The sequence below is a fragment of the Saccopteryx bilineata genome, chromosome 2, assembly GCF_036850765.1.
Source record: "Saccopteryx bilineata isolate mSacBil1 chromosome 2, mSacBil1_pri_phased_curated, whole genome shotgun sequence".
Lineage (NCBI taxonomy): Eukaryota > Metazoa > Chordata > Mammalia > Chiroptera > Emballonuridae > Saccopteryx > Saccopteryx bilineata.
This window is the reverse complement of record NC_089491.1, coordinates 8,558,307-8,575,355: the sequence shown is the minus strand read 5'-3', so window position 1 is coordinate 8,575,355 and position 17,049 is coordinate 8,558,307. Positions and strand designations below refer to the sequence as shown.

Sequence of the window (17,049 nt, the reverse complement as noted above, 5' to 3'; positions counted from 1 at the left end):
CTAGTTTAACCCCTGAACACAGAAATAGATCAGCAGCTCTTTCCCTCCTTCTCTCTCTCTCTTCCTGAGAGGAACTTCCTAGATGAACAGGAGATTGTTTCTGGGGCATTCCAGGCTTGTCTGCTATGGTCCACGGGGCTCCTGGCAGTGCTCTGGTGCTGGCTGGGCAACCAAGGCGAAGGTGGGGCCCCTCCTGTTTGCTCTTTCTGGAGCCCGGGACCAGAGGAACGGGGACCGCTGCTGTGTGCTGCAGCCCCGGAGATGGGTGCCTCCCACACAGGGCCTCCTCTGCAAGGAGGGAAGCGGTGGCTGGGGGCAGAACAGGTGGTTCTGGGACACCTTCTAGAATTACAGACGAAACAAGCTCACTTTCCTCATGCACCCAAATGAAACTTTTCTCAAGTATTTGTTCTAGTGACCCTGGTTTGACACAAGGTCCTTTCAGCCTTTGTCGTCTTCTTATCCTACAAACACCGTTTCCCCTGCATCCTGTCCCAGGCCTTCCCTCTTCTCACTAAGCTTACAACCCTGGGTACTCTTACCCCTCCTGGGGCTCCACACGTCCTTTTGTTGACATGTTCTGCACATCTGTCCCCAGCTGCCATCTGTCTCCTGAGCATTGCACCCATCTACCCAAGGGCCTCCCAACATCAGTCCCAAGTGGAACTGCTTATTGGCTCCCTAAGTGGATGGCGGCAGCAGCTGGGCCCCCTCCTAGACCTCTCTCATCCACATCCCTCTCTCCCATCCTGTGGTCTTGGCCACATCCATGTGCTCTCCAGCCAGAGTGAGCTTTCTAGGGTGCAAATCTGAGCACTTTACTCTCCTCCTAGAAATCTCCACACCTTCTCATTAAACCCTCGGCCCTCACCACAGCTTTACAGCCCTCCCCACACACACTTTCCCCACCCTCAGCTCTTCAGCTGGGCTGGCTCCCTGCAGCCTCGTCTCAGGGTCTTTGCATGTGCTGCTCCTTCTGTATCCACCCTGCCTCTGCTGGAAGTCTTGTGCCAGCCTGATGTCAGACTTCAGGTTCTCCCTGACCTTCTCCTGTTCTCAGACACACTGCTTACGCTCCCCTGCTCCTCAGCTGTTTGACCAGGGAGCTCCTTAAGCCTTCCAACCTCAGGTCCCACGTCGCAGCGTTGAGACAACATTGCCTGTGAGGCGGCGTTATTGGCGAGGCTTAAATAAGATCCTGTGTACAGCGTGTAGCTCCATCTCTGACACTCTGTAGATGCTCGATGATGTAGGCTGGTACCATGACCACCATTGTTATTGCCATGACAGTTGTACTATTGGTATAGGTATTGCTAGTGCCAGATTTATTACAATGATTATCCTATCAAAGCATGTGTCTAGCCTGGGTGTCATTATGTGGTTACGGTCTCTCCCCCACTAGACTGTGGACTCCACGAAGGCAGAAGGTCTCCGTCCAGCTCAGCCTGGCTCTCAAACCAGGCCTGGGGCCGGCAGAGTCAGGAAACATTTGTTGCAGGGAGTCTGCCAGGCTCCCTTTGTAGACACAGAGTTCAGGTTCAGAGGTGCGAGGTGACTTGCCCAAATTCACTCCTGCAAGTGACAGATACCAGTGGGGGCCCAGGGCCTGCCTGCCTTTGGATCCTGAGTTCTTTGCTTGTTGCCATCCACCATCCTTAGTCCTGGCCACTCGAAGCCATGATCAGGAGGCCTGTGCTGTTTTCTCTGCCAATCAGTGAGAGGTCTGTTGGGCAGTATGTTAGTTTCTTGAGAGAAATGTAATGAAAACCAGATTTTTTTTCGAAAATGATATCTCGTTCCCCACAGATTGTCAGTTTTCATATATTCCAATAAAACTGCTAAAGAAACAGCCACTTAAAGAGCTTTAAAGATTATTCATGGAAAAATTATGCTGAGGAAAAATAGAGCAGTCCTCTGAGATAGTCAAGCCCCATGGTCAGTTTTTCCAGCTGTTCGTGCCATATCGGGCCAGGCAGTGGGGACCACACTCCGCTAAGCAAGGCCAGAGCCCCAGCTCATTATCACCGCCCCCGCGCCTGCTGCTACCTACAGGACATGGAGAAAACACTGCTTGCCAGCCAGTCAGCTCAGAGATGGTCCCAGAGGACACGTGTCCCTGGTGCAGTCACGTGGTGGCCATCCTGGGCTTGGTGGGGCAGGAACGTGAGGCCTTTCAGTAGCAGAGAGTGTCACTTACTGGCAGAGAGGCCACACCCACCCTGGGTCCCAACTGAATGGAAATTCTTCTTCTTCAGTGTCAGACTCAGGCTGTTGGTCAGCAGTGCGGGGGGCGTGGGGGGGTGGCCAGGGCCCCTGTTGGTCAGCAGTGCGGGGGTGGTGGGAGTGGCCAGGGCCCAGGGCATCCAGAGCAGCACTGGTTTGACACTGGGCCCAGGGGGATCACAGCCACCTCTGCTTGGGCCCCCCACCCTCCCCCGGCTGTGTGGAGGGGCATCTGAGGCCAGGCATGCCTTCCAAGGCTGTCCAAATCAGCAAGAAGGGGATGGATACAATTCTCCAGGAGGGAGTATAGCTGAATGGCAGATACCACGGGCACATCAGGGGCCGGAAGAGCCTGCAGGGGAGCAGAGCCAGGTGCAGAACCACAGGGAGACGGAGGGGAGAGGTAGTCTGGTAGGAGGGAGCAGGAAGGCCAAGGAAGCTCTCAGAAGAGCCTTGAGTGTCCAACTCTCGCAGCATTCATGGCTGGTTAAGAGAACAAACCTAGCACCCCTCCAGCGCGTGACCAGGTGTGCTCCGAGCATCCCTTTTAGAATGGTGGTAGAGTACCCATGCAGTGGACTCAGTGAAATAGGCCGTGGAAGTGTCTAGTGAAGACTGGCACACAGCTGTTGTAAAATGCGCGTTAGTCCCTTCACCTTCCTTTCTCAGGAGTAGCAGCTGGGCCTTCGTCCCATAGTTCCTGGAGGAAGTGCTTCCTGCTATCAGATGCCCTCAAATATGTCACTGTGTTCCTTTTGCCTCCAGTTTTCACTAATGCTGACCTTTGAACTTAGAGCCTTTCCCTCACCAGGCTGTACCCCTGGGTTCAGGTCCTGCATGTAGTAGATATAGAAACCTTGGCTTTCTTACCTGTCAAACGGGCCTACTGAGTGTACCCACCTAATGGGCTGCAGCCCATGCACACAGCGTGGTGCCAGGAGAGAATCATTCAACCATAATTATCACCGTTATTGCTATGACAACCCAAGGGAGTCAAGTTCCAGTTCAAACCACAGGGGAGGAGCCATGCGATTTGACCTTTACAAAATATTTTCTGAACCCAGGGTGGGAGCCAGAGTGACTCAGGCAGAGAAACCATAATCCTGCTGATAAACAAGACGAATTCCACTCTCTGCACGGATTCATCTATTGAGCAATATGTGCAAAACAAAAACAAAGCAGGGTGGCTTCCACTCTTCCTTTTCCTCTCCAGCGGCTGCACGAGAATCTCCTCCCGGCATAGCTCGCGTTAGCTCCCGGGTTTGGAGCAGGAGTTCTCTCTCACCGGTACGCACTCCGGAACCACACCAGAATCACTGGAAGGGCAATGCCCAGCCCACCTGAGGCAGTGGAATCAGAGCCTCAGGCTGGCCCAGAACACCCCATTCCCACACGCTCTTCCCAGGACTCTGGTGCACACCCTGCTTGAGGATTCCAGCCTCAAAGAAGCCGATTGATGGTGGGGAACCCCTCGCCTAGAATCGCACACGCACGCCTTTGTTTTCTTCAGTACAATCTCAGTGCTGCCACACACTCTCAGAGGCCTGGCGTGGACCCCCGGGTGGCTGAGGTCCAGGCTCTGACTCTGAGTTCGTTACAGTTCTGTGCTGGTCAGGGCGCTCCCGTCAGGGACGGATGGAGTACGTGTATGGCGATGGTCCATAGACTGAAATGGAGCTGGACCAGTCCTATTGCGTAGTGACATCACAGCTGTCCTGAAGTCACAGCACAACGCCTTACTCACGTGTGCTGTGGGATGCTGGTGTAAACAAACCTGCACTGCCAGTCACATCAAAGTGTAGCACAAGTATATAGAGTACATAAGACCTGAGCACGATAATAAATGACTATGTTACTAGTTTATGTCTTACTGTACTTTTAATCATTATTTTAGATTCTTTCTCCTTGTAAGAAAACAGCTTGCTGAGCAACAGTGTATTGTGTCACGCCAGCAGCAGCCGCAGACACTTCATGCTCAGTCTCTTGATGGCGTCATTTTCTCTTGCACTTGATTTAATCCCGTGTGCTCTTGGACAGTAATGTGCAGCACAGGCTCGGGGCCTGGGCGCAGTAGCCCGGAGCAGCACCGGGCAGCCTGAGAGTGCAGTAGCCGCACCATCCAGGTTCGTGGCCACGTACTCGATGCACGTGTCCCATTGTTAAGCAGTGTGTGAACTATCAGGGCGTGCTCTGTCGGAGCCCTGTTCTTGAGCCGCCATATGCAGGCAGGGACTGGGACCTCAGATGGCCTTGTCTCGTGCCAGGCCAGGTGGCCCAGGTAGCTGCCCTCAGAGGCAGGGTGGTGTGCTGGGGCCTCCTTGTTAAGGTTCTGGGACTGCGAACAGCAGCATCCCTAGCATGCCAAGGGCTCTGGTGAGAAGCCGAGGAGTGTTTATTGGTTTGGCAAAAATGAGGTCAATGGAAATCTCATTAGGTATGGAAACCAGATTTGAGTGACTTAAGGGATGAGTGAGAAGGACAGAAGCAGAGCGACAAGGAGTGCAAGTTCTGTTTGAGGAAGTGTGACTGACAGGAAGGGAGCTTGGGGTCCAGGGACCCACTTGACAGAAAACAGGAGCCTGGAGGGTGTTTATAGGCTGGAGGAAGGGGCCAGAGAGGGGAGAGGAGAGTGATGGAGTGCGGTAGCCTGGTTTCTCAGAGGAAACAGGACCGAGAGGAGGGACCAGCTGCGGACGGAGGAGGCCCCTTCCTAGACCCAGCAGGAAGGCTGGTCCCGATGGAGGCGCACGTGGCGGTGAGAGGCTGGGTGTGAGACACGGAACCTGATGACCGCGGTGTTCTCGTGAAAGTAGTGCCATCATCTGAAGGGCAGGGGTCTGTGAGTTGTGCAGGGGGCTTCAGGAAAGAGGTGATGTTTGGGAATAGCTGTTGAGGGGAACAGTGGAGGGCATTGGCCGAGGCCTGGTGAAGGGTTGGTGATGGGACCTTGGGGCATGAAGGAGAAGGTGCATGTGCAGAGTGGGGTGTGGGGAAGAGCAGGGTACACGGCAGCTGGGACCCAGAACGCTGAGCTCGGGAGATCTGAGTCGCCCTGCCTCGCAAACCTTCCCAAGTGCCAGAAGGGAGCCAGGCCACCTGCAGCGGATAGGCTGGAACATCTCAATAGTGATGAGCCAAGCATGGTAGAGGGACCCTTAGGTCACTTGTGGAGCTGCAGTAGCTGGTGGTGGCGGACCTGGAGCCCCGGCAGGACCACAGGCCGCAGGCCCTCTGGCAGCAGCCCCGGGCTTGCTGTTTGACTGCTCCTGTCTGTCCCCAGAGGCTAAGGGTTAGCACCTTGGGGTCACCTCCCTCAGGACCTCTCATCCCGAGCAATCACACAGTCCCAGAGTGCAGCAGAGGTCAGGACTGTGCCCTCGGGATGCAGCTGAGATGCTGCCAGCAGGAAGGGCTCCCTCTCTGTCTGCATGCAGTGCTCCGTGGGGTGTGTGGTCCCAGCCTCCCAAATCTGATGGCACCTGTTATCCCCATGACTGGGGCTGAGGAAAACTTGGTACTATAATAAAACAAGTATGAGTGCTAACTGTGAAACTCTGCACACATTCCCCAGTGAGTGCTCCCACCCACCTGCAGATTATCTCCACTTTGCAGATGAGGAAACTGAGACTCCTGGGAATAAGTTCAGTGACCCACTCGAGGTCACCTGACTGGCAGGCCTGGTGGGGGGGCTGCCTCCCTAGCTGCGCCCTCACTCAGTGAGCTGCCCCGGCGAGCTCTCCGCCCCTTCTGTTGTGGGAGTGGACCGAGAAGAGGAAATGGCTGTAGAAGGCGCGGGGGGGGGGGGGGGGGGGGGGGGGGGGCGGGGGGGGGGGGGGGCGCCAGCTGGGGATTCAGAAGACACACCACTACGTTTCAGCTCTCTTCCCCGGGGGCAGCCTTGGACAAGTTGTGCCCAGGCAGGGGCACCAAGCACAGCAGGACACCGGCCATCCCCACAATGTTATCCCCGGAAGTTAGTTATGCTGGGAACGAGGAGTAGAGAGCCTCGGGTAGACAGACAGCAGTGTGGTGGTGACCAGAGGGACATGGGGTGGAGGAGGGGGGGAGGTACAGGGAGCGTGGTGAGGGGGACCTGGCTCGGGGTGGTGCACGCAGTCCCTACTGTGTACAGATGATATGTTACAGAATGTACCCCTGAAACCTGTGTACTTTATTAACCAATGTCACCCCAATACATTTTTTAAAAAGGAAAGTCACGGGGCATGATACGGCTGGCTGCGCCTACGCTGCTGGGCCTGGGCCTTTCCTCAGACCCGGCCCGCAACCTCGGCCTCCACAGCCGCCCTCAGCACGCGCTCTCTTCTGTCTGCAGGCCCCTCCGCCGGCTCCAGTTCTGTGAGGTTCAGCCGGCGCCCCACTTGTCCTGATGCGTCTGTTGCTGGCAGCCTCCCCACACCCCCGGTCCCAAGACACAGGAAGAGCCACAGCCTGGGCAACAAGTGAGTAACTGAGCGAGCCCCCTCTGGCTCTTGGCCATGGGTGCAAGGGCTGCTGGGAGTGCCTGCCCACTGACGTCCTCCCTACCCAGTCTGCAAGTTTCTGCCAAATGCTCTTGGTGTCCCCGGCTGGGCCCTCTCTTCAGACTGGCACGGGGTCAGGGGGAGCTGAGGTGACACTGGTGGCAGGTCTCCCCGGCGCGGTAGCCAATGGAGAAAGCATTCAGGGAAGTGTAGGGAAGCAGTGGTGGGACTCCTCAGTCAGCACCTCCCTTACGTAAACCCCAGAGTCCAGTGGGCACTGGGACTATCATCCAGGCAGGACTGGGTGTCTCCTGGTCCCTGCCGGTCTCAGGGCTCAGAGTCTGTCCTTGCCCTTTGCAGAATAGAGAGCCTACAGAATAGTGAACCTGCTGCTGGCTCACCTGGCCCTGTGGGGCTGGCAGCTGGGGGCATGTGGTCCTCAGCATGGCCAGGAGCAGCCATGCCCGTGTCCCCAAGATGTTGGGCACAGGCTCCTGAACATTTGGGTCCATCCCTCCCTCCTGTTCCTGCCTTCCTTCCTTCTTCCTATCTTCTCCCTTCCTTCTTTCCCTCCCGCCCTTTCTCCACCCTCCCTCCCTTCCTCTCTTCCTCCTTCCCTCCTTCCCTCCCCCCTTCCTCTTTTCCTTCCTCCCTTTCCTCTTTTCCTTCCTTACCCCTTTCCTCTCTTCCTCTCTCCCTCCTTCCCCCCCTCCCTTTCTCCCTCCTTCCTTCCTCCCTCCTTTCTGTCCTCCCTCCCTTCCTTCCACCACTAAGACACAAGCATCAGTCAGCCCAGGCTGGCCCTGGGGCTGTCAGTAGGGTGGAGGAGAAAATGGTTGCTCTCTGAGTGTGCAGGGCGGCCTTCGTGCTAGGCATTCTGGCCCATGCCCGTCGGCATTACCTCCCTGAGCCCTGCAGCTCTCCGAGGTGGGTGCTGTGCTATGTGTGTTGTAAGCACGAGCCCAGCGACTTCAGCGGGGTGAGCACCTGCAGTGCTGGGTGAGGTGGGAGCAGGGATCTGGACCAGTTGTGTGTGACTCTAGAACCGGACATGATGAGCACAGGGCCATGCTCCCCCTCCTCTGTGTGCCCCGTTGCTCAAAAGCACCACCCACTCACTTGAACCTCATAATCATCCTGGAGACAGGCAGGGCAGTCCTGTCAGTCCCCATCTGACAGCTGGAGAAACCGAGGCCCAGATAGGGGATGTGACTTGCCCAAGGTCACGCCGTGAGATAGGGCAGAGCCTGGACTTGTACCCGGTTCTAGGTGGAGGTCTTTTTCCTGCAGGTGCGCTGTCTGCTCAGGACCCCAGGGCAGGTGTAATATTGTGACTCCGTAGATAAGGAGCTTTGCCTTCTTTCTCCTTTTCCGTTTTCCAGTATGATGTGTCAATTGAGTGTAGTTGAGAGTAAAAGTGCCACCTTCCCATCGGAGAAAGCGAGGCACCTGCTGGATGACAGTGTCCTAGAGTCCCGCAGCCCCCACAGGGGCCTCGCGCTCACCTCCTCTGCCATCACCAATGGACTCTCCCTAGGTAAGCGTCTGGCCTGCGCACAGCAGCCGGTGCCGCCGCCCAGCGTGTGCTCGTGTCTGTCTGTCCCTGTGCAGCGCCCCGTGGCCCTCCCCGCGCAGAGGGGCTCCCTGCAGGACTCAGCAGAGCAGGGAGGCCTTTGCCTCCTGGCCCCTGGGATGTCACAGAGTGCCCTAGGTTTGTCCTCACCCTGCTGGTGGCCTTGACCGTGGCAGACAGGTGGAAGGAACAGCCAGACACACCTGCGACCCGCTGTCATTTGCTGACAGTTGCCAAAGCCTGGAGCTGCCCCAGTGGGGCTCCTGTCCCTGGAGCAGCTGTGGGCCCCGCACGCCCGGTGAGGTTGGGGCAGCGGCCTGGTACGGCCGCCCATGGCTGCTGGGTTGTCCCACGTGTGCTTGTCTTCAGACCCACACGTCTGAGTTAGGGAGGGTGGGAAAGGGTGTTCAGGGATGGATTGTGTGGCTGAGCTTCAGCTGGAAATGGTGCTCATGTCAACAAGGGACTGAGCCAGGAGGCCAGGACGGGGCGAGGCCCACGTCAGGGCTGAGGACAGTGTTGAGCTCTGGTCTCGGGTCCGTCCCCCTGCAGTGCCCAGGTCACCTGTCATGACTGCCATCAGTTGAGAGTACTCTGCTAGCCGCGCCCTTGAGCGTGCCTGTACTTCTGTAGTCCTTATGTCTGTGTGTCCGTCTGCTTTCCTTCACAGGGAGCCCTCATGGTGCTGGTGGTGCTTTAGATGGTTGGGGGGGGTGAACTGGTGAGGCGGCAGGGTGGAGGGCCCATGAGCATGGAGGAAGGGGGTGTGGGGACAGGAAGAATGGGCGGCAGGAATCTCCTGTCCCACATCCCTGTGAAGTGAGACCAGAGTCTTGGGCAGTATCACCCCAGGGGACAGCTGTCTCCCACCACCAGAAAGTCTGTGACAAACAAGGTCCGTGTCTGCCTTCTGTCTTGGGAGGAGGTCACCCTGTGGGAGCTAGTCAGAGTGTCCAGCAGTGCGGTTCAGAAGTGTGTGTACCTCGCAGAGGGGCTCGGGGGCCGTATGCGGAGGGAGGCTGGCGGGACCGTGAGCAGGGCTGCTCTCAGAGACTACTGCTGGGGCACCGCGGTCACTGGGAGGCGGCCATCTGCAGTTGCCACACTATCTGGTCATGGAGCCCTCTCCTCCGAGTGTCCTGTGGGTGGGACTCTGTACCAGGCTGGGCAGTGCCGGCCCAGGAGCCTTCCGCCGGGCGGCGCAGCGGCTGTTTCAGCTCCTGTAAACTTCCTGAGCTGTGCCTGGGCCCAGGCCTGCTCTCCTGAACAGAAAACTGGGTCAGGCTCAGTGCTGCCCAGTGTCCAGGTAGGAGATCACCGGGCATCTGGCTTCTCCGCTCTAGTATTCGGGAATCTCAGGCGTTTTTCTGACCAGAGCTGAAAGCCCAGGGTCAGGTGGCTGTGTCCGTGGGCCCTGTTTGGGCTGAACTGGTCCTCTCTGTCCTTTAACTCCCAGCGGGCCTCAGACCGCCTCCTTCCCCCTTCCCCACCGCCCAGCCTGGGTGCCCTCCAGCAGCCCAGGCAAAGAGCACTGAACCAAGGCGCCTCAAGTCCGGGGGCGGGGGGTGCAAATGCTAGAGGCCTGACAGGCATCTCTGTGCTGTCCTTGTGGCTGGAGAGCCCCTGAGGACAGGCTTGGGGGAGGGGTGAGCCCCCTCTGTGTGTACACTGGCCAGGGGTCTAAAGGGACCCTCCCTTGTGGTTCCTATCTAATGCTGGGCAGCTGCTCTGAGACCAGCCCTCGCCAAGCCCTGATCCTCGGGGGAGGAATGTTTATTTGGCTTGTGCCCTCGCCAGCTGAGGCCTGGGCTAGCGCTGGTTTTCCTTAGGCCAGAAGGGAGGCAGGAGGGAGCCAGGCGGGCCATAGGGAGGCCTAAGGACCCAGGCGTGAGGGGTCCTGGGGCAGGCAGCTGCAGCCTTCTGGTGCTCAGTGGAAAGAGTGGAGGACCCACAGGGGACAACGGGATGGATGGTTCTTTGACCCTCCCAGGGCAGAGAGGTGAAGTAGAAGCACAAAAACCGTCCCAGTGATGGATCAGGACTCTCCAGCATGTCCGTGGAGCTCAAGGGCGTGGGCCCCGTGAGCCAGGGGAAGAGGCCCCGTGGGGTTGGCCCCGGCTGAGGCTGCCTCGCTCACTGATCTGTGTTCCTTTTCCAGGCAGTAGTGAGAGCTCAGAGTTTAGTGAAGAGATGTCTTCAGGGCTGGAAAGGTGAGTGTGGCCTCAGCTCGGCCTCCCTCCCAGGGGAGGGGCTCAGGGCCCCAGGGAGCTGGGGACAGCTCCGGCAGGGAGTAGGCACAGCCACAGTGCACTGGCCCAGGCTGGCGAGGCTGCTCTGCGCAGTTCAGCTCAGCTCCGTCCTGCCCAGGCCCAGGCCCAACAGAGTGAAGGGCAGGTGGGATCCTAGCCCCATGCTCTAAGCAGCCCCTCACCAACTGGCCAGAACTAGCCCGGGAGCCTGAGGCCAGCGCCTCCGCTCAGGCCCATTTGCTCAGGGGTCCTGGGGGGCAGATTTGGCCTGAAATGTGGGCCTTGTACCAGAAGCTTGAGAATGGGTCTAGTCTGCAGTTGGGCATGTGGCTCCACCTGGTGGGGTCTGGGGGTGCTGCAGCCACATGGCCTCAGGCCTTGGGCTGACGCGCCCAGCCTGCCAGGCACTGGTGACAACCAAGAGGGTCCCTCAGCCCAGGGTTTGGCTCCTTGTGGGGAGCCCATCTGCCAGGTAGTGGGGCCTTCTGCTCAGGAATTCACCTGGGCACTTAGTCCACGTAGGGTGCTTTCCCTGGGCCTGGTACCATGGGGTTCTGGGGAGACCGGGACTCTTGAGTGGGGAGCCCCATAGCCCTGCACTCCAAATGGGCCCCCAGAGGTGAGGGGCGCTGTGGGGACTCTGAGGACAGGCAGGAAGGAATCCACTGGCATGGAGTGTCGTGAGAGGCGGGTTCACACCGTCCTTCAGACGGCTCCTCCGCTAGTGTAGGGGGCTGTGTGCACAGACAGGCACACACACTATACACACTGTACCAACACTCACGTGTTCTCATGTGTGGGTGAACATAGCCACACACGTACATTTGCATACATGCATGTACATGCATATCTCATACAGGTGCATGCTTCACATAAACATATGCACATGCGCGCTCACACACACACGCACACTTGTCCCCTGGTGCTGAAGCCTCCCGGCTCCTCAGTCCCCATAACCATACAATGGCCCGAGAGGAGGAGAGCCCGCTGGCCCGTCCTCACAGGGCGAGGGGCTGTAGCGAGGCGGAACTGGTCTTTGTTGGTCATTCCCTGTGCCAGGCGCTGTTTTGGTCTCACCAAGCCCCCAAACACTTGTACACACTTCCCACTTTATGCTCACGGACAGCAAGGCACAGAGAGGGGAAGTGCCCGTCTTGCCTTGCCCTCCTTTAGAGGGGCAGAGCCGGCCCAAAGCTGCGTCTTCCTGAACCTGAGCCCGCCTCTTCACCACCTTTCCAGACCTCGTCCAGAGACCTGCTGTGTCAGCTCCAGTAGCCCAGTAGATCTGTCTGTCCTTGTGAATCCCAGGTGGAGGGCAGGAAGTGTGGGCAGCGGGGCCGTGAGCTCGCAGCAGAGCTGTCCCAGCTCTGTTCTCATTCCTCGGGCAGGTGGGTTGTAACCCCTGCCCTCACTCTGGGGCCACCTCAGCAGGGGGATGAGAACCAGGGGGGAGGCAGCGGGGACAGCCAGACCGCTGAGCAGAAGTGTGACTTTTCTCAGCACCAGTCAGAGGACTGGCTGACCATGAGGAAGGGGCTTACAAGCCAGCCACAGGCCAGTGAGGGTACGTCAAGTGGGAAATGGGCACAGTGCCAAGATCCTGAATGTCATCCAGACCTGGACCTGTTCATTGGCCCCTCACTCTCCTCCTCTCCTTCCCACCCTCTCCCTTTCTTCCCTCCTTCTCTCCTTTCCTCCTTCCTTCCTTCCCTAATTCATTCACTCATTCATTTATTCAGCACATTCATTAAGCGACTGCTCCCTGTCAGGCACAGCCCTGAGGGTAACAGAGCCAGTCCCTGCTAAGTGCCCCGACTGAGGTTAGAGCCACCAGGAAGGAGGTGGAGAGAGGCTGTCTGCTCCAGAGAGACAGCGCTGTACCGGTTCAGGAGACCATTGGAATACAGCGTTCTTTTCTGTCACTTAGACTGTAGACAGTTTTCTCTCTGTCACTTAGACTGTAGCAGTAGCTGTCCCACCCGTACAGATGTCTACCCTAGGTGCTCTAGCAGGGCTCCCCCTTAAGCACGGGCATCACGCAAGCCCCTCCACGCAGACGCCCAGCGGCCTTTGGGCCAGCCCTGCAGAGACAGTGTCCTATTGCTCACTCTCTTGGTCCCAGCGCCTGGGCCAGTGCTTCTGTGCGCAGGGGGACAGGAGACCGCCTACTTTGGAAGGTACCAGTGGGTCTAGGAAGTTCCCTGCAGTCCCTCCCGAGACCCACAGCAGTCCTGACGATCCTGAGGTTGCTGCCTCGTGGCCCCCAGCTCCTGTGTCCTGGCCTCCGGTCTCCATTTCCGTCCTGTGCTAGCCTCTTCATGTCCACCAGAAAGAGCCCACTCCCTCGGTCCCTGGAGGGCAGGATTTAGCTCACACACTTTGAAATCTTGGTTACATATTATTTCTCTCACAGGCCAGTGACCACTGTTCACGTCACCTGGGCCTCTCTTATTCACAACCTTCACCCGCCTGCTGCTCAGCTCCACTGGACCTTCCTTCCTCCCTGGCCTCCCCAAGCTGTGTGCTCCTGCTCTGTAAAGGAGAGCAGGTTCCCTCTGCCCCAGAGCTGGGGTGTCACCCTGCCAGCGCCCAGAGGCCGGTGTCTGCTCAGAAAGAGCCCCCAGAGCACTTGACATGTCTCAGAGCCCCCGGCAGACGCTGTAGGTGCACAGCTCTGCATCTCCACGTCCACAGGGGTGGACAGTGGCCCTGAACCAGGGCCCCACCCAGGGGAGTGAGGTAGGAGAGGAGGTCCTGGCTTTTCTAGTCCCCAGAGGCCAGGCTGGAGTAGGGCCAATGCCTTGCCTCACAGCCCTGAAGCTTCGGGGCCATAGCCTTTAAATGAGCTGCCCACTGCCCCCCAGCCCTGGTGACAGGCTTGGCCCAGGAAGAGAAATGGAACAGATACTAGCATGAAGGGCAGGGAGGCCCCAGGCCGGTGACCCCGTCCCTGGCACACACCCCTCCATTGACTTGCAGGCACATCTTAATCACCCTTTATGCCACTGGGAACAGGCAGGTGGGAGGGTTCCTATTGTCCGGTCAAGGCTGGGATCACCAGGGCCTGTCTGGCAAGTTGACCCTCCCTGAGTTTATACATATGGACATTTTAGCCTGGTGGCCCGAAGGTAGTTGTGGGTGGCAGCCAGAGCTCATGCTGTGCTCACTGCTTCCTTTAGGTGGCCAGGGGACCCACTGCATTGTTCTCTGTGAGAGTAGGCCAGGCTGAGAGGTGGCATGGCCACCAACCCTTGTTCTTGCTGGGAGTGTGAAGTGAGGGTTCAGGGAGCGAAGGGGACCCTCTAATGCTGCTCTCATCTTCCATCCCCTCGTCCACTTCAGCCTCAGCAGGGTCACAGGGCCTGCGGGCTGGGGAGGGGCAGCCCGACCGGGGTAGGCAGTCGTCATGTCTCAGTGCCTGGCTGCCCTCAGGACCCTGCCCTATCTTCAGGGTCCAGAACAGGACAGAGTGGTGGGGCAAGGCCCTCAAGAGCCAGAGGCTAGAATCGCTGGGAGGGAAAGGGGGCTTCTCTCCTAAAATGCTTCCTCGCATTTCCAGCCAGCAGTTCTCTCACTTCAGTGTCATGAGTGTGGGGACAAAGGCAGAAGGAGAGTCCCGCGTCACACTCTGAGGGGAGGGAGGCCTCCTTTCCCTTGTCCACGTGGACTCCACTGGGAGCAGCGACTGGGTGTTGCACGGCAGCCCTGGAGCAGACTTTGGGCTTCTCAGAAATCAAACGGGGAAGGGACTGCTGCCGTCGGGCCCAGCGGCGGGGGGTGACAGTGCTTCTCTGTGCCCGACTGATCTAAAAGTGAGAGTAAGAGTGTCAGTCTAGGAGCTAAAAGTTCACGTGAGCATTTTTAAAAGAGGTACACAATGGATGCTAGAGATAAACATGTATGTAGGTATGAAAATATATTATTCATCTTGGTTATCTCAGAGTTGTAAGGTTATTAAGTTTCTTTCCTTTATGTTTTTTTCTGTCTTCTTCAAATTTTCCACAATATGTAAACGTTTCTTAGACCCAGAAAAAAATTAATATTTAACTTCTTTTTAAAGAAGATATCACCATAAATGTTTATTGATCTGTTTTTAAGAAATGAAATATGGCCCTGGCCAGTCAGCTCAGTGGTAGAGCATTGACCTGGCATGTGGATGTCCCGGGTTCAATTCCCAGTCAGGGCACACAGGAGAAGCAACCATCTGCTTCTCCCCCCTACCCCTCTTGATTCTCTCTCCTTTTCTCCCCCATCCCCTTCTGCAGCCATGGCTCGATTAGAGCAAGTTGGCCCCAGGCGATGAGAATGGCTCCATGGCCTCTGCCTCAGGCGCTAAGAAGAGCTTGGTTGCTGAGCAACAGAGCAATGCCCCAGATGGGCAGAACATCTCCCCCTAGTGGGCTTGCTGGGTGGATTCCTGTTGGAGCACATGAGGGAGTCTATCTCTCTGCCTCCCCTCCTCTCACTGAATTTTTTAAAAAAAAAGGAAATATGAAATTATATCATAAAGTTCATTACAAAACACTTGGCCACCCGTCTTCTCTAGTATGATGTGGCCAGTCTGTATGGAAGGGCATAAGAGAGTGAGAAATGGCCCAGAATGTGGGTGGGGAAGACGAGGACTCGGGAGACCTTGGAGGAAGCCAAGGGGAGGGGAAGGAGGACAGGGAGGAAATTGTGACACCCTCCCTGTAGTAGAGCTGCCTCCTCCTCCTTCCCAGGACAAAGCAGGGACTGGTTACAGCTCACAGTCGGGTTGGGAGACAGTGATTAGATAAGTGGTGCCCGTTTCACAGAGGATCAGCCGTGGGAGTGTCCAGCAGGGGACCAAGTCAGACTGTAGGTTCAGGGGTGGCCCCTGTAGAGGTGATGGTTAAGCAGAAACCCGAGAACTTTTGGTAAAGAGGACCACAGTGAGCCCTCAAGGGAGTCCCAGGAACTGTGCCAGGATGGGAGAGGTGGCCCAGGAAGGCTTGGTGTCTCTAAAAGTCACTGCAGGAGAGGATGTGTCCAGGTCTCTGAAGTCCCCAGCGTACCTCACAGTGAAAGATCATGGTCTGGCTTCCGGACACTGCTTGCAGCACGGGGGGCGCGGGGGAGCTGCAGTCAGGACTGTGACTGTGTCCGTGACCACGGGCCTGTCTCACCCTCTCTGAGTCTTAGGCCCCTCAACTCTGCAGGGAGGGCGCTCCCAGGAAATGGCACATAAGTTAGAGTTGCTACATTTGGGAAACTTACTTTGGGATATGTATGAATTTTTCTTAGTGGGTATCTCTTGCCAGCAAGCGAGTGATCCAGGGGGCCTAAAGCTGGCTGGGGTGAAGAGAAAATTCCCGTGGTGGCAGTTCAGTCGTTATGGAATGGATGGACTAGAATGAAGGCAAGTGTCCACCAGCCCTGGCTGGCCTCCAGGCCGCACTGAACACAGAAGGGCCCCTTTAAGAGAGCGCTGCCAACAGTTGGCCGCACAGGTGCCTCAGGGTGTGGAGGGAGCTGGGTGGTGCAGTTCCTGCCCTGTGTGAGGGTGACTTGTTCTTAGCTGTGGACTCTTCCAACATCCTTAAGGAGACTCCAGGAAGTGGCATTGTGGCAGCAGAGCCCCAAGCCTAATACCCTCAAATCAGAGTTTGGAAAGACACTCTTTTCCTTCCTTGAGATCAAAGGACTCTGGCAGAGGCCCTGGTGGGCCAGGGCTCGGTGGAGCTCTGGAGGCCACCCTGAAGGGGAGGGGCCCGTCTCAACTGAGGTGCGACCACGAGAGTGGCTTTTTTCAGGGTGACTCTCACAGAGGGTCTCGCCACCACCCCACCCTGTGCCTGAGGGCCAGGAACCCCCCAGGCTCTGCCCCTCAGCTGTCACTCTTCAGTCTGGCCTCCCCGGTCCGTCTGCTCTGGTCCCCACACTGTTGCTCTGCCCCAGGGGGCAGCCCAGTTGGGTGATGTGCCTAGTTCCTGATACTGGTTTCCCTCAAACATGCCGTCTCTCACCTTGTTCTCAGCATCAGACACTGGAGTCTGGCAACTGGGGCTCCACCCAGGAGCTCAGGCCCCTCTGAGAGAGTGCAGTGGCAGTGGTACCTGCGCCTTGCTCCTGCCCCTGCCCCTGGGCCCAGCCCTTGCTCATAAGCTGCTGCTGCTTCCTGAGTTGCTGAGAAATCTGCCACAGCCTCTCTGTCCACCGCCTACAGCCCGAGTCAGGTCCTAGGAAGGGGCAGGACTCTCCTGTCTGGAGTCGAGCCTGCTCGATGTATATCTGCTCTACTCCCCTCTCTCTATGCAGACCAGGCTTCTAGACTCCTCAGTTCACAGAGGGGAAAGCAGACACCTCCCAGCTCCCAGGTTTACCTGTTACGGCTTCACCGAGTCTCAGAGCTTGACTTCAGTCTCTCAAGTCTGGCTAATTTCCAGGAGCGCATATCTGACTGCCCTCAGGACCCATCAGGGGATCAGGGACATTGCCCAGAGGAGAGTGAGTGGCCCACAGGCAGTCAAGTCCGTGAACAAGTACTGCTGGAGAGACGTCC

General features: G+C 57.4%; 1 protein-coding gene across 13 annotated transcripts in view; it reads left to right on the top strand.

Annotated features, from left to right (window-relative positions):
- Positions 1-17,049, top strand: part of RALGPS1 (Ral GEF with PH domain and SH3 binding motif 1) — a 330,788-nt gene that overhangs the window by 297,897 nt on the left and 15,842 nt on the right. For 9 of the 13 annotated variants that reach the window (XM_066256190.1, XM_066256189.1, XM_066256181.1 and 6 more), the window contains 3 exons: positions 6,557-6,683; positions 8,087-8,241; positions 10,436-10,487. In XM_066256190.1, the coding sequence (XP_066112287.1) occupies positions 6,557-6,683; positions 8,087-8,241; positions 10,436-10,487 (334 nt within the window). The remainder of the gene's footprint in view (positions 1-6,556; positions 6,684-8,086; positions 8,242-10,435; positions 10,488-17,049) is intronic. The other 4 variants (XM_066256191.1, XM_066256188.1, XM_066256187.1 and 1 more) reach the window with 2 other exon arrangements.